The sequence below is a fragment of the Enhydra lutris genome, unplaced genomic scaffold (assembly GCF_002288905.1).
Source record: "Enhydra lutris kenyoni isolate GAN:26980312 unplaced genomic scaffold, ASM228890v2 scaffoldscaffold30, whole genome shotgun sequence".
NCBI lineage: Eukaryota > Metazoa > Chordata > Mammalia > Carnivora > Mustelidae > Enhydra > Enhydra lutris.
In genome coordinates this window covers 18743257-18765975 of record NW_019154114.1, presented here as the reverse complement: position 1 = coordinate 18765975, position 22719 = coordinate 18743257, and the positions used below count along the sequence as shown (strand labels likewise).

The 22719-nt window shown below is 51.7% G+C and overlaps 1 protein-coding gene across 1 annotated transcript in view; it reads right to left on the bottom strand.

The window, feature by feature from the left end:
- Window positions 1–18440: 18440 nt before the first annotated feature.
- The window catches only part of LOC111153027 (kelch like family member 36), a 13509-nt gene continuing 9230 nt past the window's right edge, over window positions 18441–22719 (bottom strand). The window contains exons 4-5 of the mRNA XM_022511834.1: window positions 21062–21219; window positions 18441–19148 (exon numbers count right to left, since the gene is read on the bottom strand). Coding sequence (XP_022367542.1) covers window positions 18593–19148; window positions 21062–21219 — 714 coding nt within the window. The 3' untranslated portion in view covers window positions 18441–18592. The remainder of the gene's footprint in view (window positions 19149–21061; window positions 21220–22719) is intronic.

Below are 22719 nucleotides of genomic sequence, written 5' to 3'. Positions count from 1 at the left end.
GCTCCTAGCCTGTGCACTGGCCGTGGCGTCCTGAGCGTGCCCGCTCACCTTTTCATTTCTTCTCATTCTCTTGCTCTCCCTCTCGTTTTTGGTGGCAGAACTCTTGGAATTGAAGTATTTTAAGGATCCATACAACACAGCTCCTCACTCACACATTGTCCTTATTCCCTTGTCCCCACCCTCCCCCAGGTGTGATACAGCCCCAGACCAGGATGCCACCACGGTCAGGGTCCAGGGTCGACACCCTGCTAAGGGAGGACAATGAGGACAAGGCGGGGAAGAACCGCCAGTTTGCTTTGCATCAACACTGAAGGCAAGCCCCCTGGAGACTGGGGCCGGACTCCTGATTTTCCAGAGCTCGGGTCCCAGGTAATGGGGACGGTCCTGACCACCAGACAGGATGGATCCCGGGATCAGCTGAGACACGAATGTGATGCGACTCCAGTCTCGTAAAATGAGCCACTAACCGCGGTGCACTCGCATTAGTAATGAATTCAAGTGGCAACGTTGCAATTTGATGCCTTTCATTTGTCTCGGTCCAGTCCCCCTTAGGAGCCTGCCCTTTTCTTTCCCACCCAGCCAAGAAGCGCTTGTTTTTCATTGACTTTCAGCTAACTTGGGTTTTTCTTGTCTGTCAGACAGATAGCTCAGAGTGGGGGGGGGGGGAGGAACACCACCATCACATTCTTCCAATCTCTTGTAGCCTACAAAAGTAAGTATCTTGATCCTGTCCCTCCTCTGCTCAGGACCCTCCACTGGCCCTCATGACTCTTGAGTACAAGGCCCTCCACAATCTGGTCCTGCCCCCCCATCTTCTTCTCCTTTCTGTAACACCCTCTCCACTCTAGCACACTGGCCTCCCCACTGTTCCTCCTGCCCCAGGACCTTAGCACTTCCTCATCTATCCACCTGGAATGTCCTCCCCACATGCCCATGGCTACTCCCTCACTCTCTCACGAGGACTTCTCTGCTGCCCTTTGATAAAGTGGAACGCCCCCCCCCCACCAACTGCTTATCCTCTTCTTTGTTTCTTTTTTCTCCTGAGGACATACCCCTCCCATACCTATATTTAATCTATTTTCTTTAATGTATGTCTTGGCCCTAAAATAAAAAACAGTTCCATGAAAGCAGAGTAGAGCCCAGCACAACACCTGTCACCTAAGCTTTCCATAAATATGTATTGATTTAATTAAGTTCTTGGTTAATGAGCCCAAATGGGGTCTCTTGAGAGACTAGACAAGTCACTTTCTTTATCTGGGGATTCTTTAGGGACACTTGGAGGATGTGCCCAAATTTCTAAGATCACTTTTATCTCTGACAACTGTTACCTCCAAGCAAACATCAAGATTTTGACTCTTCATCTGTTAGTTCCAAGCCTGTTTTTTTCTTTTTTCTTTTTTCCACTAGAGATGTGCTCTAAAGCCTACAGGCCTTTAGCTCCACCGCACTCAAAGTGACCCTGGGGATTTCTTCCTGCGTTGACACGCCCAGAGCCATCTGGGTGGAAGGTGACAGGCGGCTGCCCATTCTCTGACATTCTGACTTGAGACATGGAGTCCGCGTCCCTGTCCTGGAACTGCTGGCCCCAGGACTTGCTTTGACCAGCAGAATGTAGTCCAGGCGACACTGTCTGCGTTCCAAGGTTGAGGCTTTCTCTCAAGTACTTGGAGGGTTTCTTCATGGAACTCAGCCCCTGTGGGGTAAGAAGCCTGAGCGACATGGAGAGGTCACATGGGGGAGAATGAGATGTTCCTGCCCTCCCCCTCAGCTGGGCCCCCAGCCCACGGCCACATCTACTGGCAGCCACGTATGGGAGCCACCCGGGATGTCCCAACCCAGTTGAGACCCCAGATGACCGCAGCCCCAGCTCTTGCCACACAGAGAAAAGAAGGGCCCGGCAGAGCCCACCACATCGTAGGAGCTAAGTTGTGGTGGTTGTGTTAAGCCACTATATTTCTGGTGACCAGTCACATAGTCATAAATAATCAGATGCCGTGGTCTGTTGGGGCTGCCCTACCAGAATCCTGTAATTTCATAATTCTGGATAGCTTATAAAGAGTAAAAATACATTTCTCAAAGGGCTGGGGTCTGCGAAGTCCAAGATTTAGACACTAACGGGTTCCATGTCTGAGGAGGCTCCGTTTCCTGGTTCCCAGACGGCACCTGTACTCTGTGTCTTCGCAGACGGTGAAGGGAGCAAGCTCCCGGGGTTTCCCTGATCAGGGACTAACCCTACCCACTAGGCTCCATTCTCGTGAGTCACTTCCCAAAGGCCCCACCTCCTAACTCCATCACACTGGGCGGGTAGGATTTTGACACATGGGATTGGTGGGGGGAGTATAGATGAACGTTCAGTCTATAGCATCAAACAGTCTCTAAACACACACAGAACATATTCCTGGGCATCTGCATGGCTCAGTGAGTTGAGCAACAGACTCTTGCTTTCTACTCAGGTCATGACCTCAGGGTTGTGTGATCGAGCCCCCAGAAGGTCTCTGAGCTCAATGCGGAGTCTGGTTGAGACTCCCTGCCCCATTCATGCTTGTACTGTCTCTCTCAAACAAGTTAATTAATTAAATCTTAAATGAAACAAAGCAGGCACCCAGTGCCTCAGTCAGTTAAGATCCCAACTCCTGATTTTGGCTCAGGTCATAATCTCGGGGTCCTGGGATGGAGCCCCGCCTCAGGCTCTGGACTCGGTGGGGAGTCTGCTTCTCTTCTTCTCCCTCTGCCCCTCCCCCACTCACAGGCACATGCCCTCGCCTGCCCTCTCTCTCCCTGTAAATAAAATGAATAAAATCTTTTTTAAAAAACTCCGGAGAAAAATAATAAAAATAACGACAATGATGATAATGGTAAGTAAACATAACCCCGAGTTTTTGCCTTTTGTTTTTACTTAAATTTTTTAGGGACGCCTGGGTGGCTCAGTTGGTTAGGCAGCTGCCTTCGGCTCAGGTCATGATCCCGGCGTCCTGGGATCGAGTCCCACATCGGGCTCCTTGCTCGTCAGGGAGCCTGCTTCTCCCTCTGCCTCTGCCTGCCATTCTGTCTGCCTGTATTCCCTCTCTTGCTGTGTCTCCCTCTGTCAAATAAATAAATAAAAGCTTTTTAAAAAAAAATTAAGTCTTCAAAAAAAGAATCCTGAGATATTAATATGTATTATCAAACATTGATAATTAAAACAGCCTGTTAGGGACGCCTGGGTGGCTCAGTTGGTTGGGCAGCTGCCTTCGGCTCAGGTCATGATCCCAGCGTCCTGGGATCGAGTCCCACATCGGGCTCCTTGCTCGTCAGGGAGCCTGCTTCTCCCTCTGCCTCTGCCTGCCATTCTGTCTGCCTGTGCTCGCTCTCTCTCCCTCTCTCTCTCTCTGACAAATAAATAAATAAAATCTTAAAAAAAAAATTGTTTTTACTTAAATTTTTAAAACACTAATGCCAGACCCAATCCTAGACCAGTCAGCCGAAGTCAAAGTCTCCAGATGTGGGCCTGGGCACAGGTCTTTTCTGAACCTCCCCCTGCCCCATGCGCCACACTGTGATAACAGGCAGCCTGGACAGAGAACCCCCACCGGAGCCCTCTGGCCTTGCTGTGTACAGGCTGGCTGGCCACTAGAGGCAACAAGAGCTCTCACAGCTCCGTAGCTCAGCAGTGCCCTTTCCTCTGTCTAAAACGCCCTTCCTGGGGCGCCTGGGTAGTTCGGTGGGTTAAGCCTCTGCCTTCAGCTCAGGTCATGATCTCAGGGTCCTGGGCTCGAGCCCCGCATCGGGCTCCCTGCTCAGCGGGGAGCCTTCTTCCCCCCTCTCTCTGCCTGCCTCTCTGCCTACTGGTGATCTCTCTCTGTCAAATAAAAAAAAAAAGAAAAATCTTAAAAAAAAGTCATTTAAAAATAATAACAATAAATAAAGATAAAATGCCCCTCCCTAACACTCCAGGCTAGCAAACTCCTGCTGATTCATGGTGTACGTCCCAGCCCAGCATTCCTGGAAACCACACAAGCTTTGGATTCAGGTCCTGCCACTGATTCACCGTGTGAACTTGGGTGAAGTACTTTGCATTTCCAAACCTCAGTGTCTTCACCCGTGAAATGGAGCTAATGCCAGGAGGGATTGTGAAGAGCTATTCGGGCCAAGCATCTGGCACAGTGCTGGATCCTTTGCATGAACTCACTCAACACAAGAGAGTAGTAGTGGCAGGGAGGAGTCCTTGTCATTGTAGTAGACATGGTAGTAAAGCGAGTAATAGTGTGTAGTGGCCAAAGAGAGGTACTGGTCTGCCCTGCACCCTATTCCCTTTCTGGAATAATCTGGCTCCTTCCAGCAGGTGGCTTTCCCAGCTAAGCAGAGGTTGTTTCTCATCAGGTGGGCTCAGTGCTTGGTGCGTGGAGGCCCCTGGTCCAACTGGTCAATCAAAGCCCTCCCGGGATACACCAGAGCCACCAAGAGAAATGAGCACCATCACGGGGCCACATGCTCATTGCCAAGGCTTCTAGTGTGCTCGTGTGAGGTGTCTGCTTCTGATGAAGCCAAGCAGATGTCAGCAGAGGTGAAAGATGGGGAGAGACAGACAGACAGAAGGGAGAGAGGGAAGGAGAGCGGGAGAGGAGAGGAGGGAGGATGGGGGAGAGACAGGGCAGGAGACAAAGACAGAGGCAGAGAGAGGTTTGACAATGTTACTTCTACCCCTGGGGACCCCCAGCCTGAAACTCAACTGAGACCCTCCCACACCCCATCTTTAAACTTCTGCTACTTTGGACTGGGACCCTGTCTCTTGCCACCAAATGGGCCATAAATACGTTGTTATCACTGTTGTGCAAGCATCGTTTTCAGCAGGTTAAAGCCGCGACCTCATGGAAATACATGGCGAGCCATGTCAGGGTCTCACTTAGCTCAGGAGTGAGGGAAGCAGCAAAATGGGAAGGGGGTTCAGGGGAGGACACAGGAGACTGAAGTTGATGAGGTTAATGAAAGGAAGAAAATTGTTGAGGCCGACCCGGAACAGTTAACGCCCCATGAGGCAATAAGATACTCACATTTCGGGCTACATTTTCTTCCAGACGTAACTCATTCTCATCTCTATGGGACAAAAATCATCAGTAACTTACTAGTACTCTATTAGTTAACATCTCACCTGAAGAGTCTAGGCCCTAATAGTAAGTATTAAGTCAAACACGAAGACCTTTCCCCAGAGCAGTAAACTTCCATGGCCTACAGGGTCCAAATAACCACCACTTCATGTAAATAAAGTTTTATTAGAACATGGTCATGCAGGGCGCCTAGGTGGCTCAGTGGGTTAAGCCGCTGCCTTCGGCTCGGGTCATGATCTCAGGGTCCTGGGATAGAGTCCCGCATCGGGCTCTCTGCTCAGCGGGGAGCCTGCTTCCCTCTCTCTCTCTCTCGCTCTCTCTCTGCCTGCCTCTCTGTCTACTTGTGATCTCTCTCTGTCAAATAAATAAATAAAATCTTTAAAAAAAAAAAAAAAAAGAACATGGTCATGCCCATGTGTTTACATGCTGTCTGCGGCTGATTTCCTGCGGGAACAGCAGAACTGAGGACCTGTAGCAGAGACTGTCTGGCTCACCAAGTCCAAAATCATTACTATCAGGTCTTCTCCAGGAAAGTTTCCTAACCCTTGGCCTAGAGCTGTGGTTCTTAAAGCGCAGTCCCTCACTATGAGCAACAGCAACGGGGCATTGTCAGAAATGTAAATACTCGAGCTCCCTCTGGATTCAGGTCCCTGAATCAAAAAGTCCAAAGGCAGGCTCTCCAGGGTCCTAATGCCTTGGAGAGTCAGGCGAGCTCTGAGCAGACATGAGGACGTTGCTTGAGTAGTCGGATGTGACATCTGAAGGTTATTCAGTGTTCTGAGTTCAGAATAATTTTTCCCTTTTTTTTTCAATATTTATTTAATTATTTTAGAGAGAGAGAGAACATGAGCAGTGAAAGGGGCAGAGGGAGAGGGAGAGATAATCTCAAGCAGACTCTGCACTCAGCATGGGCCTGAGGTAGGGCTTGGTCCCCGGACTCTGAGATCAAGACCTGAGCTGAAATGAGGAATCCTACCCTTAACCAACTGCACCACCCATGAGCCCCTAGAATAATTTTTCTTTAAATGGCATATGGGAAAAAATGATGGGAGGTAAGAATAGGGAGCTAGGCAGATGGCAGATTGTGCCAAGGCAGGAAGTTAAACTATTATCCTGCGTGGAAGGCTTTTGGCATAGGGATGGTGATCAGATTTTCATTTCAGGAAAATATTTCAGGCATTAGCCTGTAAACCGGGGGTGGGGGGGGTAGGGTGGGAAGGTGGTGAGGCTAGAGGAACACAAAAAGATGGGGGTACTTATAGCTAGCTAAGAGCCTGTAACCAAATCCCAGGCTGGAGACACTTTGTGAACTCCTGGATACAGCCATACCTGAAGCTAGAGTAAATTCATAGACTTCCCCAATTAGGCCTGAATAAGGTGCTGAAGAGAAGCTGGGTAACAGGGGACAGAATTGCAAGATCCTGAGGTGATGGAATCCAACAACTGATGTGTGAAGTGAGAGACAGGCCATGTTACCCTAATGGCATATTTTTGATCTGTTGGATTGGGAAGACGGGGCAGTTCAGGGGAGGAGGTGTTTAACTGCATGTAGAACCTCTCTGGTTGCTTTCAAAAGGATGGGAGAAAGAAACATAAGCCAAGGGAATGAGTGTTCCTCTCGAGGCACAGGGTGCACGTCTTGTTGTACCCTTCATTCCCGCGAACACTGTAGCAGAAGTTAAGAACATCCCTCTGGTGGCAACAGCTTGGTGGCCAAGAGTGCGTCTCTTCTGAGTTCGATGCTCCTAGGCTTAAACTCTAGTTGTCCGCCCCCCCTCCGCCTCCCCGCCCCGCCAAGAAGCAGTTTCTTCTGACTCCGGCCCTGCTTCTTCACCTGCACTCTTGTGATAACAAGATGAAACTCCAGCACAGTAGCAAGGAATACATATGGAGACATTGATGCAAACTGCTCTGCGAGGTATCTGTTACATGTTAAGTGTCTTGTCAGAGGTGGGTGTTACGAGGATCATTCTGCGAATGCCGAACAAACGCTTTTTGACTAACTGGCTTGTGACATGGATTGTTTCTTTCCAATTTAAGATGCTTTTTTTTTAAAAATGGAAGTTTAAAAAATAATAAAAATATCATTACCATTTAGTAGGTAATTACTATGCTGTGCTTGCTCTAGGATTAAATAAAAGTGACTTGCATATAAATATGGCTCCTGTTGGCACTACTGATGTGTTAAACAATAATTTTGACTTGAACTTCATGGGTAGATTCTGGTGATGGTGGCCTCCCAGGAGAGGCAGAGGGGTGGGCTACCACCTGCCATTGCTGATGCTGTGAACTTAGATTAATAGGAAGAAGAATCAGAGGCAGGAGACTGAAGCTCCATCCCACTTTTAAAAATCCAGGGTTTTTTCTTTTTTTTTTTTTTTAAGATTTTATTTATTTATTAGACACAGAGAGAGAGAGAGAGAGAGCACAAGTAGAGAGCAGAGCAGACAGAGGGACAGGGAGAAGCAGGCTCCCCGTGGAGCTGGGAGCCAGATGTGGGACTCGATCCCAGGACCCCGGGATTAAGACCTGAGCCAAAGGCAGATGCTTAACGACTGAGCCCCTCCGGCACCCTAAAAATCCAGTTCATTCTGATTCTTTCCAACCATAAAGGCAATTCAAGCTCAAGTGCTATAACAGGGTAAAACCAAGTAAAAAGAAGAAAAATCTCATTTCTCTTCAAAAACAAATGCTGTTGGCTTTTGGCATACAAGCTTCAGATCTTTTTAAAAATATATATTTTTTAACATAACAGTGAGGATTTACGGGGCACCTGGGTGGCTCAGTCGTTAGGCGTCTGCCTTCAGCTCAGGTCATGATCCTGGCATCCTGGGGTTGAGCCCCGCATTGGGCTCCCTGCTCTGCGGGAAGCCTGCTTCTCCCTCTCCCACTCTCTGTGCTTATGTTCCCTCTCTCTTGGTCTCTCTTTTCCTGTCAAATAAATAAATAAAATCTTTAAAAAACAAAACAAAAATAACAGTGAGAATTTTGCTGAGTTCAATGAGGCATAGAAAACATCCAAGACAATGCCTGGCACTTAGCTCCCACTCGGGAAATAAGTGTTAACATTCTTATTATTAGTTATCTGATTTTGTATCCTGGCTGTTTCCATGTAACTATTTTTCCATCTTATTAAAAAGGGGGAAAAAAAACCTCATAAACATTATTTTAAGTGATTGTACAATATTCTATCCTGTGCACATTTCCTGTATTTAAATTGCATTAATCCTTCATTCTTATGAATATTAATAAGCATCTCCATGCTTAAGGTGGTCTCCATCTCAAGTTAGCATGTGGTGTTAGTCAGGGTTTTCCGGAGAAAAAGAGCCAATAGGGTGTGCATATACAGAGACGGAAATTTCTTTTTTTTCTTTTTCTTCTCTTCCATGCCCAGAGATACGACATTTATTTTAAGGAATCAGTTCATGTGATAATGGAGGCTGGAAGTCCAGAATCTGCAGGATGGCCTGGCAGGCTGGGGACCCTGAGGAGGGGCTCATGTTGTAGTTCCAGCCTGAAGGCAATCTGCTGGAGAATTCCCTCATGCTCTAGAGAGTTTCACCTTTGTTCTAGTAAAGCCTTCACCTGATTGGATGAGGCCCATCACAACGATAGAGGGCAACCTACTTCACTTCACTGTCTGCCAATTTAAGTGTTATTAATCTCGCCAAAAAACACTTGTAGAGAAACACCCAGAATGATGTTTGACCAAATACCTAGACACTGCAGCTCAGCCAAGTTTACACATAAAAATTAACCAGCACAGATGCATTAACTAAATCAAGATTCTAGACCTCCAAAATGGAAAGCCAGATCTTGAAACAGAATAACCACATCAAACCGCTGTCTTCCCTGGGGGATCAGATCTTACAAAGTCTTCTACAAATATCTCCTTTGATATTATTGTGACATCTCTCCATGTGGGGGACGAAACCAGCCCTCGCTCTTTTGACGGTCAGGGTTGATGGGACACAGAATCTTTCAGCTTTCCATTTCCCAAAGGGTAATGTGCTGACACAGTGTCTGCTGTTACTAGCAGAGCACAAAGGGGGAGGGGGCCAGGGGCAGACAAGTTTTGGAAAAGACTGGTTTAAGCAAAGTTAGATGGATATAAGTTAGATGGGTATCTGATGGGCCTTTTGGAGGACGTGAGATACAAATGTGTACCCTGGTGTGAGTCTCTAAGAGGTGGACTTTGTCTCCAGGATTTCCTAAACCTTTCTGGACCAGAACTATTTATTTAGTTTTTTTAAACTTTCAAAACCAGTGCATGACTTTGGTCACCTACATAGATCGATCTTCTCAAGGAGGGTCAGCAAAATTGAATTGTGCCAACAGAGCTCCTTTAGGTAGCTGCTTAGGGGACCAGGGTTCTGCCAGTCACACCAAGGGACACGAATCGCCTCCAGCCATCTCCTCTCACGGCCCCAGAAGATCTGAGATGAGGTACCTTGTCCAGGGGGTATGGACCGAGCCATAGCCGAAAACTGCCTTCCTGATGACTCACAGCCCATGCTCTGTGGACATCACAGGGAGATCTAGTCTCGTTCCATAAACAGGAGGCACTGAGCAAAGCCTTGCTCCAGGCTCCCACGTTAGGAACACTGGATGGGGATCTAGGTCTCTTGAACCTCAGCTTGGAACAGAAAAAAAAGGCCTAGAGCTTAGAAGTTTGGAGCTGCCTGTATTTTTAGCGCCTTGCGATGACTGAAGGAGTGGGGCCACGGCCCCCGGGGAGGATGAGTCACTCCTGTGGCGTGCCTGGTCAAGTGACCTGTGAAGCCGGAGGAGGCTGGACATCAGTCAAAGGGCTGGGCCACACGGCAGCTTCCTGCCCACGTCAGCAGGCAGCCCACAGGCGTGGTTCACTTTCTCTGAGATGCAGTAGGTGCGCGGCCTGGCTGAAGTTTGCTCCAAGACCTTTTCCAGTCTTTGAAGCTGGAAGCTGCAGCTACCCCTAGACCGGGTTGTGTCTGGCCAGAGAGAAGCCCTGTGGTTCAGGTTTTGGCCAGTGACATTGATTTCTCACAGCCCGGGAGGATCTGCGGCTGGAGACGGGAGACAGAGACCTCCAGAGGGCAGTGGTCCACAATCGAGCCCGAGTTATACCCACCAGGAGGTGCTGAGTGTTCTGGGGTGTTTCCTGTGACGGCGATGGCACTGGTCCAGGGGACCATGGTTTGAGGACCCCTGCTCTAAGGTGCTCTTGGAGGATGCCCTGAGCTCCCCCCACCCCACAGGCCCAAATTGAACACTACCTCTATTCTCATCATTTTGTCCGTTTTAGAACCCAAGCAGGGAGCTTTGTCTCCCGGCTCTCAACCTGGAGCTATCTGGGACACCAAGCTCAGAACTCAGAGAACGGACTGAATTATTGCTTAATCCTTTCCCCAGCTCTATCGAGATAGAATTCCCATCGACAGAGTTGGCCCCATTGAAGCGTACAGTTCCAAGGATTATTTTTCATGGGTGCAGATATGTGCACCCAGAACCACCACTGATTTTAGGATATTTTCATCACTGCGAGGAGGAAGCTGGTACCCGTCAGCTACAGCTTCCTATCCCTGTCATCCCTACGCCAGCCTTGAGCAACCCCTAATCCACCTCCTGGCTCTCCAGATTTGTCCATTCTGGCCCTTGCATTGTAGCCTGGATCACAGCGTCATTCCTGTTCACAGCTGAGTAATATTTCATTGTATGCTTACAGCCATTTCACTTCTCCATTCATCCAGTGCTGGGCTCTAGTTTCTACAGTCAACGACTGACTGGCCTTTTGATAAAATTCACGGAACTGTACACAAAGAGGATACTTTATTGTATGTTAATTTTTATTTTTTTAATTTTTTAGAAGATTTATTTAACAGAGACAGACAGCGAGAAAGGGGACATAAGCAGGGGGAGTGGGAGAGGGAGAAGCAGGCTTCCTGCTGAGCAGGGAGCTCAATGCAGGGCTCAATCCCAGGACGCAGGGATCATAACCTGAGCTGAAGGCAGACGCTTAATGACTGGGCCTCCCAGGCGCCCCTGTATGTTAAATTTTAGGAAAAGGACAGAGGCTCTTTCCACTTCCTGTCTTGGAACAGGGTTGGCCTGAGCTGCCAGGTGAGAGCTCAGCCGTCTCTGAGACCCCAGGTGGGAAAGGTCAGGTGCGCGTGCACGGGGCCAGCAGGGGCCAGCCTCCCCTCCAGAGTGGTATGAAGTGAGGCCGTGCCCCCCGCAAGAGACCCTGGCTAAGCCACCTTGGGACGCAGTAGGACCTCCTAGGTGGGCCCCGGCCGCTCTTCTGACCCACGGAGCTCTGAGCTACAAGGAAAATGTCACCAGGTCTATGTCATTTGTTGTTTATTTCAGGGCATTAGGGACAGGGCAGCTGCGGCCCCTCCCCAGGGGGCGGGGTCTCTCAGGGAACACTCTGGCCAGCAGTGTCCACATGCAGACAGCCGGCTCCCTCCTCCTACCCTTCCCCCTGCCCCATCCCTGCTCTCCACCACAGGCCCAGACTTTGCTTTGAAAACAGCACAGGTCACTTCCCTCTTCTGTCTAAGCCTTCTGTGATTTGTCCCAGCTCCCTCTCAGTGCCTTTGTTTCCCTCACCTGCCATGCATACTCCTAAAGTGGGGCTTTAGAAATGAAAAGATCTAGGGTGACTGGATGGCTGAGTCCGTTAAGCAACTGCCTTCAGCTCAGGTGGTGGTCTCAAGGTCCTGGGATCAAGCCCCGTGTTGGGCTCCCTGCTCAGTGAGAAGCCTGCTTCTCCCTCTCCTTCTGCTGCTGCTCCCCTGCTTGTGTTCTGTGTCAAATAAATAAAATCATAAGAGAAAAAAAATAAACGGCTTTGTTGAGATAGAATTCACATCTCTTAAGACTGACCCCTTTAAAAGAGTCGAGTTCAATGGGTTTTCATGCATTCGCATCAGTGTGTCCCTACCTGACCAGTGTTTGTGGGTCCTTGTCTCTCCACTGGCCATCGTGTCCCCAGACCCCACAGTGGTGTCTGGCGGGCACAGTGCAGGAGCCTCGTGCCTTGAAGCAGAGCTGTTCAGGTGCTCGGAGAAGGTGATCTCAAGGATGAGAACAGGTCCTTGAGATGATGGCCCAGCCTTGGGTGACGGGTGGTGAGGACCTTGTCCATGTGGGGCTCCAAAGAGATGGGCCTGCGCCCCCACTCTGCCCTCCGCCCAGCCCCATACAGACTGCCCTTCTCCCCCCCACTGCCACCTCTGAGGCTGGGGACAGCTAAGGGCCTCTCTGGTGAGCCCCTGAGGTCACAAGTGTGCACCCTGGGGGATTTGGGGACACAAAACCTCACAGGGAGACCGAATGGTGGTCATTCTCAGCAGCTGGAAGAGTTGCAAGAGGCCGGGCTGGCTGACCGTGGCACGCGCTGGCTCCCCCTGCCACGGCGCTTCTGCCTGTGCCCGAGGTCTCTCGGACACGGAGGAGCTGGCTCCCACTCTCCTTCCTGGGGTCGACATGCACAAACACCTCTGCTGCAGCGACTCACTGCCACTGTTCCAGCAACAGGTGTCCCCTCTGCTTCGCACCCCCAAACCTGGACGAGGCGGCCTCGACGAGCAGCAGAGACGCTCCCTGACTCTCCAGGCTGTTGCTCACCACCCTGGGGCCGCGGGCTCTGGGAGCCTCTGGCTGCCATGGGACAGAAGTGGGGGAAGGTCACCAAGTAGAGAACCAGAGAGCAAGGGGGCGGGGGGGGGGGGGGGGCCTGAGCGAGGGGGGCTGGAGGAGGCCCGACTTGCAGTGCGCCTCCCGGAGCCCCACTAGACCCCACTCACATGTGAGGCCCAGGGCAGAACGGCCCCGCAGAGCCCAGTCACCCCTCAGATTTGTCCTCCAAGTAAATGCTTATTACTGTTCCCAGCCATGGCCCAGGAGTGGTTTCCTTCCCAGCTGTAGAGAAAGCTCCTGCGTTTCCCCCTCCCTGTCTCACTCCAGCTTCTGGGGACCACCTCCCCATGTAACTCACCGGCCTTGCCCAAAGTTCTGGCTTCCAGAGAACCCAAGACAAGACCGGCACAGAGCAGCTGGGTCCGGAAGGTCATTCAACTTAGGGTTTCGGTGACGTGACCCAAGCCTTGGAGTGCTCACCCGGAAAATGGGAAGAGCGCCAATTCCAACCCAAGATTCTAGAATCCCACCGAATTAGCATCTGGTGGCAGGGTCCTGTTTGGGGCAGCTCACTGGCTCAGAGGCAAATTCTGGTCCAGGCCCAGGGGCAATGGGCGTGCCAGGGACCTCCCTCCCACGTCCTCCCAATGCTGAGTTACTAAGGGTACAGGGAAAAGGTGTCCCAACTCTGACTGGGCTTGTCTGCTGGGGCAGGGCGGGGGTGCGGGGGGTGGGGGGCTGGGGAGGTTGTGAAACCCCTGGGGCGAGAGTGGGGCCACATTTTCTTCTTGGGCCCCAGCAGACGTGGAGCCAACTCTGTTCTTATAGAAATGTTACGCTATTTTTCCGATAAAGATAATAAACTGCTTGTCATAAGCTAGGTTTCCCTTGGTTTCTGTTTTTCTTCTCTAATCCAATCACCCCAACTGACACAAATTTAAGCAAATAGCTTCATTTCAGGTCACAGGACTTCGTCCTGCAATCAAGGATTTGAATGAAATTCCTGGCAAAATATAGTAATTAGAAGCACAATGAAAGCAGCTTCAAAATGTCCCAGCCTCCCACAGCACTAAAAGGCAGTCTGGTTAATTTCCAAATTATATTTGGGCTTAACATGCAAAGGATTCTTTTTCGTCCGGGCAGAAAAAACAGGCCTGAAGATCATTACAATAACCACACAAGACTAGGAATGTAATTATAAAATAAACCATACCCTAGCAGGCAAATCATTTTAATGTGTTTTGAGAACTGAATAATCTGTACGGAATTTAAAACAAAGAAAAAAAAAACCAACGTGCAGAAAATTAATTAAAAAGAGATAAGACACAGAAAACCTTCGCATGTCATAAAATTACAAATACAAAAGCAACAGATTAAAACACACATACACACAATTACAGATTTTGGTAACATTAGTAGCCAGAACATACCCAACAAATTGCTTAATCGTCAAATATCTTACTAATTTCGAAAGGGGGGGGCGGCGGGGGCTGGTGGTAATGACTGACTTCAGTTGACCCCAGGATTTGAGTCTTCCTTCCATAGCAAGCAAACGTAAGAAGACGGCATCAGGTCCCTATGAGAAGCGGAGCTCCTTTTCTCAAAGAGAACGGACACAAAGGTTGATGCCCTCTGCCCCATTCCACCACATTCGTACACTCCTTTACCTCTTTTAACAAGGCAACGGAAAGACACAATTTCTTGAGACCCCAACACACCCCCAGAAGCCGTAAATTCTATTCCTATTCAAACAGAGCAGAATACACCTCCAAGCTGAGGGCAGCCGTTCCATCAGGTGCAGGATGGTTCACTGTTACAGAGTTGGCGTTGAAAATGTCTTTAAGAGGGGTGGACAGGAGCCGGTGGGGACCCGGGCAAGCCCGGGGTTGAGCAATGACCCGTATGAGAAAGGCGACACGTGGGTCAGTCCTCAGGGATGGTTTCACCTCTGTGCACACCGCTGAGGTAGGAGCCTCGGGAGAAACAAAGAGGACCTTAGGGGAATGAGAGTGCCTTCTTGGCAAATCGGTGCCCTCTTGCTCACTTGGGGGCCTGAGGCGGTCACAGTCATAGGCCGGGCGGGGCCTGGCAGGGGAGACACGTGACCTTACAAAATTCAAGAGTGGTATCTGAGCACAGCCACAGAGGAGAGGAAGATCCAAGACAAAGCCACTGGAGGTGGGCAAGGCCCCGGCGCGGACCCAGGGCACCCGCGGTTTAGTGCAAGCTCAAGGGGCTGGAGGCAGGGCGGGGGGACAGGAAGTGGAAAACCCCGGCAACAACCTACAAAACGGTTATTAGCAAATGGTATCAAAAAGTATCAAAACATTTCAAAAAACTTTAAAAACTGCCAGGCTTGGCAGACGCAGGGCAGGATCCCCGAGGGCCAGTGGAGCTGGCCTACACTCCAGAGGTTTCCTCTGGAGGCCAGGACACGGTCCCCTCCCCTCCCCCTCTGAAGATGCCAAGGCTGGAACTGCCCGAGACTCCGGGGAGGCTCCGAGAGACAGAAGGCCCTTGAACTTCTCCTCCGGCGGGTGCTGGGCTAAGCCACGCGCCAAGGCCGAGGCCGAGCAGAGTAAAGGGGAAGCTGGTAAGTGTATCCGGGGTGGGGGTGGAGGCCTCCCGCTTCCCACACTGCTGCTAAGCGCTGGAAGGTCCCCTGGCTGAGGGGCCAGCTATGTTGAACCTCAGGTTAACTCTCCCGAGCTCACAGAGTGGGACCCTGGAGCTCAGGGGAGGGACGGGAACCCCACTCACTTTGGCATTTGGGTCTCCACCCAAAACTGAACACCCCTACGGCTGGCCCCTGGGCTTTCTACTAAGTCACTGGGAGGCCCCCTTTTTGGTGATTGTGTTTCAGAACACAATCACACACCCAGGTGTTCTGCTCAGATCAAGATCTGAAAGTCCTACCCTGCAGTCTTTCTAAAACGCTAAAATGTGACCATTTAACTAAAACGTTAAAAATCCCGAAGGAGCCAGAGCCGGAAGTACACGCAAGTCACTAACACAACCTCTATTTAAGCCGTAGGAAGACCACGGGCAGGAACCAGGAACTCTCCCGCCCTCTTTTCCCCTCCCTTCTAGAATGACATCTTCATCTTAGGCAAACAGGGTTCCAGATTGGGTAAGGACCAAACAAACAGCTGATGTGAAGTGGAAACTCCAGTTCTTTAAAAGTGAGAAACCCCCCCAAAAAAACCTGTAGGAAAGCCCACTATGCTTATCTTGAAAACTCAAAAGAAACGATTCCGGCCTTCTCAAAAGTCCTCAAAGGCAGCAGACGGTCCGCTGCATTTCAAGAGGACGGTCTACGAGAACCCGACCTCTGGCATGGGTGGTTCAGTGGTAGAATTCTTGCCTGCCGACCTCTGTCACCAGGGTTGGAAACCGTGTCACTGATTCTGCTGCTCAAACGGCCACCTGCTGGGCTGCAGCCCCGAGCTGACTGCCCATCTGGGTTACGTAGCATTGTCCCCCATTCTCTGCTGGACAGCACCGCAGGGCAGCTGCCACCTTAACAACACGGGACGCCAGCGACCTGTCATGGCTCCCACCACCGAGCAGGCCAGTGTCTGCGCAACTGCTGCCTCCTGGTCGTGAGGCTCCTTTCCACGGACACCGATAGGCTCGACAACATTCCTTAGCACAGGGAAACCACCACCAATCATGAGAAGCCAGTCCCCGGGAAGAAGCTCCTCAACCTTAACAATACTGGGGTCTAAACCGTGCCCATGACAAACCGCCAGGGCGGCAAGAGTGACAGCACGAAGGAGGAGATGCGAGACATTGTACGGAGTCCACAAGGCACAAGAGAATCTGAATAGTGACCAGCACTGCACCCTTGTCCGGGGACACGTCATGGTAGTCAGAAATAAAAGAGCCGGCTTGAGCTAAAAATGGGCGGCTCTCCTCTTCCCAAGGTCAAAGCCATCCTGCTCCCCCAAAGCACACATGGAATCTACATGCTGTTCCCCACCTGACCCTGGACTCTGGTTAAACCACCACCTCTTTGTTCATGACTGAGAACAGACCACGGGTTCCATGCCTTCTGTAGGGTCCTCTACTAGCAACATTTTTCCTGGAATAGGAAGAGGGTAAGCTATCCAAAATTGGCAGAAGTTCTGCAAAACATGTTTGTGGAGGGCTGGACAAGGCATGAGACAAAAAAGGCTTTCGGGCTCAATGAAGTTTGGCAATGCTGGATTGATGGCAGGTTAACAGTTAACGTGGGACTTCTCAGAGCCTTTAATTCACTGAAGTATTGTGGAGCTCCAAGAAGACTGTACAGTTTGTTTTTGGTTTGATTGTTTGTATGCCTTGCAGAACCTCTCAACAGTCTGTAAGCCTCTGGGGACTTCCATGTGCACAGAGCTAGCTAAGTCAGCAGACCGCTCACCCCACTAACGACAGAGGGGACAGGTTTAGGTACTGAAGATTTCAGTGCCCAAGCCCCTCAAAATCACAGTAATCCTTCAAGGGGAAGGAAAGCAATGACAGTAAAGAGATCATTTTTTTTAAAGTAACTATGTTAATGGAGATTCAGAGTCTAGTACCAAGGTTAACAATAAATCTCGAGGTGTTCTCATCTCTGCAGTGAGATCTTTGCCAAGGCATGGATCGTGAACGCCTCCCTCGGCAAGTGCACTTCTCCTCCCCCATCCTTGTGCCCACAGGAGCTGGGGTGGGAGTCCCCAGCTCTCCTCCAAGGGCACACCCTGGTAGTGAGACCTGCAGGAGTCAGCGCGGGGTGGTCACACGTCCCAGGAGGTGCTCAACGCACATTAACAGCTTATATGGACTGAAGGAGCTGAGCCCCGGGGGGCAGTGATTGTGACCACCGCGCAATGAATGAGGGAACAGCTAAGACTTGTTACAGAATCTGCCCAGCAGCACAAAAAGATAGCGGTGGACGGCTGAGTTTTGGGGATGGGGCGGGTACCTGACATCCTCCTTCAGGGGGAAAGGTGTGCTCAGCTCACTCCTGGAGGGGCTGTCGAGGGCTTCCTGGAGCCAAGCCAGAGAAAACAACAGCAAATTCTAGGATGGCCACTTTTTCTTTCCCGAGAAATGAACAGATTTGCGGGGCTCAGTAATGTAACTTAAGAAGTGGGTTCTGGGGGGGAAAAAAGCACAAATTACAAAAAAATGTAAGAGTTTCATGCCTTTTTTTTTTTTTTTTTTTTTTTTTCCAGTTTCTTGATTACCTAGACCCTTTTAGAATTCAGGAAGATTACCTATCAGGGGGATGGGACTACTCAGAAATAAGAGTCACCAGCTCAGGAAATCCTGGCAGGAACATCTCTCCGGTGAGAAGTCCCAGGTCCTGCCCTGTTGGGGTCTCTGAGTCCCCACTCATTAACAAGAACACATTTGACATTGCCCGCGACCTGGTTATAGCTTCTGGGCACCCCCTGTACCCCTACTGCTGGTAGTTTTAGGATGGATAATCCTGAGGCAGGGCCCAGGAATCCGTCTAACAGTTCAGCCAGGCTGAGGGAGGCGTGGACTGGGGGTTCCGAACTGGCCCCACCACAGCCCCCAGTGTCATGGGCAAAGATTTCACGTCACCCCTGCCCCAGGTACCCTCGGGGGGATGGGGAGGGGGCCCCCTCGGGGAGACTGCACATGAGGGAAGAACGCCTACACAGAGGTGAGGGGCTATTTCATGCCTGGGCCCAGGGTTAAGCAGTCAAGCAAGATAATATGTAAAATTATAGAGAATATTTAATCGGTTACTGTGATACCATAGAAATACCAAGAATCATAAAAGTAAAAAAAAAAAAAAGCTGCTAAGAAGTACATCATGGTTCCAGGACACTACGAAGTCGTTGCTGGTCTGGACGCTCCGGCGGGGCTGGTTGGGGGTTGGGGGCGGGTCACTGGCCCCGGTCCTGGTACCTCTTGCCCTTCCCCTTCTTCTTCTTGTCCTCCAGCCGCGGCTTAAGGGCGCATACGCAGGCCGACACGCCGGCGATGGCCTTGGGCAGGTCAGGGCCCTTGCCCCACTTGTCCTTCTCGCGGTCGTACACCTGCACGGTCTTGGAGAAGGCTGTGCTCTCCCAGCTGTAGCCGCCCAGGATGTAGATGCGGCCCTCCCACACGGCCACCCCCGACTCGCTGTTGGCCTGCAGCAGGGGTGCCACGCGGGTCCACTGGTTGCACTGCGGGCTGTAGGCCTCGACGCCCAGCACGTCGAAGCGCTCCATGGACTCGACGCTGTCGTCGCTGCCGCCGATGGAGTAGATGGTGTCGCCCAGGCTGCACATGCTGTGCCAGCCGCGCGCCGTGGTCATGGGCCGCCGCTCCTCCCACACGTCCGTCCGGTGGTCGTAACACAGCAGGTTCTTGCGGTACGGGCCGATCTGGTAGTCGTGGCCCCCAGAGATGTACACAAAGTCCTTGTAGATGGTGCCTGCGTGGCCATAGGTGAACCTGTGGAGGGACGGGGCAGGGGGGTGGGCAGAGACAGAGGGGGCTCAGCGCTGCACCCGGGCTGGGCCTCCCGGCTCCAGGCCTGCGCTCTTCTCCTCTGCAAAAGTGGGACGACCTGCTCTCTGGGGAAGAGGGGGGCAGTGGGGACCTGAGGGGACCACGCAGGGAGCAGGCAGCCCGTGCCCGCCTCACAGATGACAGCTGTCACTAGCAAGGTGGGGCCAAGCCGGGTGGGGAAACAGGCGTGGGGCTCGGCACCCAGGCCGCCTGGGCTCTGCCTCACGCTCCGCTTCCCCCAGGGCAGGAGTGGGGAGAATTACAAGGCTGCTCCTTCCGGAAAACCACGAGGCTGTGTGATCGAGGCACACACAGGCCCCTGATCAAATGGGAACCAAAGTACAATTCAACTCTGACATTCCGGGAACGACTAGAGCGACAGCCAAACACCCAAGGGGCTCGCGGTAAGGGTAGGACGGACGGGCAGAGCACAAGAGATTCTCTGTGTGACATGTGTCCCCATACTTCTGTCCCGAGCCACAGAATGTACAACACAAACTGGACCGTGAGCCCTCACTCGGGGCAGCCCCCCCAAGTAATGTAGCCCCTCAGGGCTGTAGCAAATGTAGCTGGCTACTTCAGGATGTCACCAATGGGGGGAGTACGCTCCAAGGGGAGGGTCGATGGGAACAATCTGTACCTTCTGTTCAATTTTCGATTTTCTCAAAAAAATGCAGCTCAGGTAAAAACCAAAAAGTAAAGAACAAAACCTAAGTGCAAACACATGTGATAGGAGAAGGGGAGGAGACTGAGGAGAGCAGCTGCGTGGAGGCAGGGGGCTGCGGGAGGGGAGCGGCTGGGAGGGCAGCCCCAGGCAGCTCTCGGGATGGGCTGTGGGTTCATGGAGGTCCCGTTACACGCACACACCAATGATCATGGCATCGCGGGCTACATTTCCTCCAACCTCGTACAGCTCAGGCCCGTTTAGAAAGAAAAAAACCAAGTGGTTGTAGCGTTTAGGTACATAAGTCACACCAGCCGGCCCAGAGAAAGGGACAGCAGCAGACACTCTTAACCACTACAGTGAAGCCTCACTTCTCCATCTGTGAAATGGGGTGATAAAAAACAGTACCTAAACCTAGGGAGGCCAGAAGTTTTGGTCTGCCTACAACACGGTTGGTATTCACACTCTTAACCTTCCCTGCTCACTACCACCTGGGTTTGGATGACAAATTACGTGGGCGATCGCGTGCCCTTCTAGCTCCCGGGGACCCGGGCAAGGCGGCTGCCTGTGACCCACAGCAAGTCTGTTCACAGAGCGAGCCTGCAGGTTCAGTTACAAGGAGCAGCTAAGACCAGCGCAAGCACCCTCTGCTGGATCCGTGATGAGGACCAGCGCTGATCCGTGCAGACCTCGGAGCAGGCAACAGAGAAGGAGCCCCAAGCCCCAGGGCACTCCCCGATGCCGGTGCCATGTGTAGGGGGTTCTCGCCCTGATAGCCCTGTGGGGCAGGTGTGAACATGCCCGCTGTACAGATGAAGCAGGAAAGACCCAGGTGAGGACACTTACTCGTGTCACACATCTGTCACCTCTCAGAACCCAAGCCCACACTTGGGGACGTTCCTCGGGAAAGCCCTCACTATCTGAACTTGATACCCTCTCCCCGAAACTCCAGAAGCGAACAGACTCAGACACGGAGGGAGAACCGCCTGATCAGCAGAGCTGACCCCTGCACCCGGATGGTCAGAAACCAGAGCCCTGACTGGTCACCGACATGCCCTCTGTCCCCACGTTCTGCTCACGGTTATTTACAAGCCCGGAGATTTTTTTCTGGAGTCAGAGATCAAAATATCTAGAAAACGAGGTGGACCAAGTCATCCCCATTTGAGGAGACCACCACAGAGCCCGCCATCACCTGGGCAAGCCAGCCACGTAGGACCAGGAGTCGGTCTTGGGGCTGTAAGTCTCCACTGAAGAAAGAGCTCCATTCTCATTCCGGCCACCGACGGCCACCAGCATGTCTTCGATGGAGGCCAGGTAGAAATCCACGCGGCGCTGGTTCATGGAGGCCACCTGCGGAGGGGGGACACCTGTACCTTCCCTTGCCCGGACACGGATGACATCAACAGTGAGCACTGAGTTCCCATATGTTCTATGGAACACACAGCCCAGGAGGGTCAAGCGGTGGCCAAGTGTGTTTGGGAGAAGGAAGATGAACTTGAAGCCCGGGGATGCTCTTGAGAGGGACTTCTCAGAGCTCCCAGGAACCCGGAGGCACTGCAAGTCCCCAAGGAGGGGCTGGAGAACACAGTTCCCCTAACTCGTCTGGCCACATGGCTGACCTCGTGGACTTGAGTTCCATGGAACACCTAGTTTCATCTTTCCTTTTACTCTTCCCCACATCAGATACTTTTCAAATTAATGCTGAGTGCTAGCATGTTAACAGCAATCAATGGGAAACTATAAAGCAGAAGACCCGATTTTTTTTTTTTTTTTTTTAAATAACGCAGGCACAACACAGAAATGAACACAGTCCCGGAGGAGATCATGCCTTCAGGCTGTCCCCGCTACAAAGCTTCTAAGCGCGGGCTCCAGAGCTGGGAGCCACTTTCTAGCTTGGGAAGGGGTGGGTTTCAGATTTTTTTTTTTTTTTTTTTGAGAATAAAACAGAAAGGTCATCGGAGTCCATTCTGAGTTTTGTGCCCAGAAAACAAACAAAACAAAACAAAACAAAAAACCCACCAAGTTAAATAAAAACACTGAGGTGTGGGTAGAAAGACAGACCAACTTTCTAGGGTGGTGGCCTGCGGCGGTGTTTGGGAGAGAAGGGCCCACCTCCCCGTGCCAGGTGCTTGCCAACCGCCCTGAGCGCCAGCCAGCCTCAGACCTTAGAAGGACAATGCCCTCCCACCCCATCTCCAGAGGCAGAAGCAGAAATCCACAGGGCAAGGAAGGACCAGTCTGAAATCCACAGCTCTGACTTAGCAAGCCAGGGGGTGAACTCAGGTCTGCGGCCAACGCCCACACGTCCCAGATGTGTCACACCTGCCGGCAGGCATGAACCCTGGTGGCCGCCCTCAAGGAGCTCCAAACCCTTCCCAAGGAAGGGAGCTCCAGGGAGACTCTGAGGCAGGGGAATGGGGTCTGAACTCCGGGTCAAACCTCTAGACTGGCACTGCCTGGAACGGCGGCCGCTAGCCTCGTGTGGCCATTTCCTCTTGGACATAAATCAGTTAAAAGGAAATAAACAGAGAAGTCGGTGTTTCAGTCCCACTGGCCACATTCTGAGTGCTCGATCGCCACATGTGGCTGGGCGCTAGGTTATCGGCTGGCATGGGCTGGGAGAGCTTCTGCAGCCCCAGAACATTGTACCAAGCAAGCTCTGCTCCAGATGCTGACCGAGCCTGTAAACAGCGGCCGACCGGCGCTCGTGAGCCCCGTGCAGGGTGCAGGCGTGGGGAAGCACGGGAACCACAGGTGCTTGTGCCTTGATCGTCAGGCCCTGTTCCCAAGCAGGACGGTGGCCCAGGCCTGGGGTGGTGGTAAGGGGAGGGGAGGGGACGGGGGGGGGGG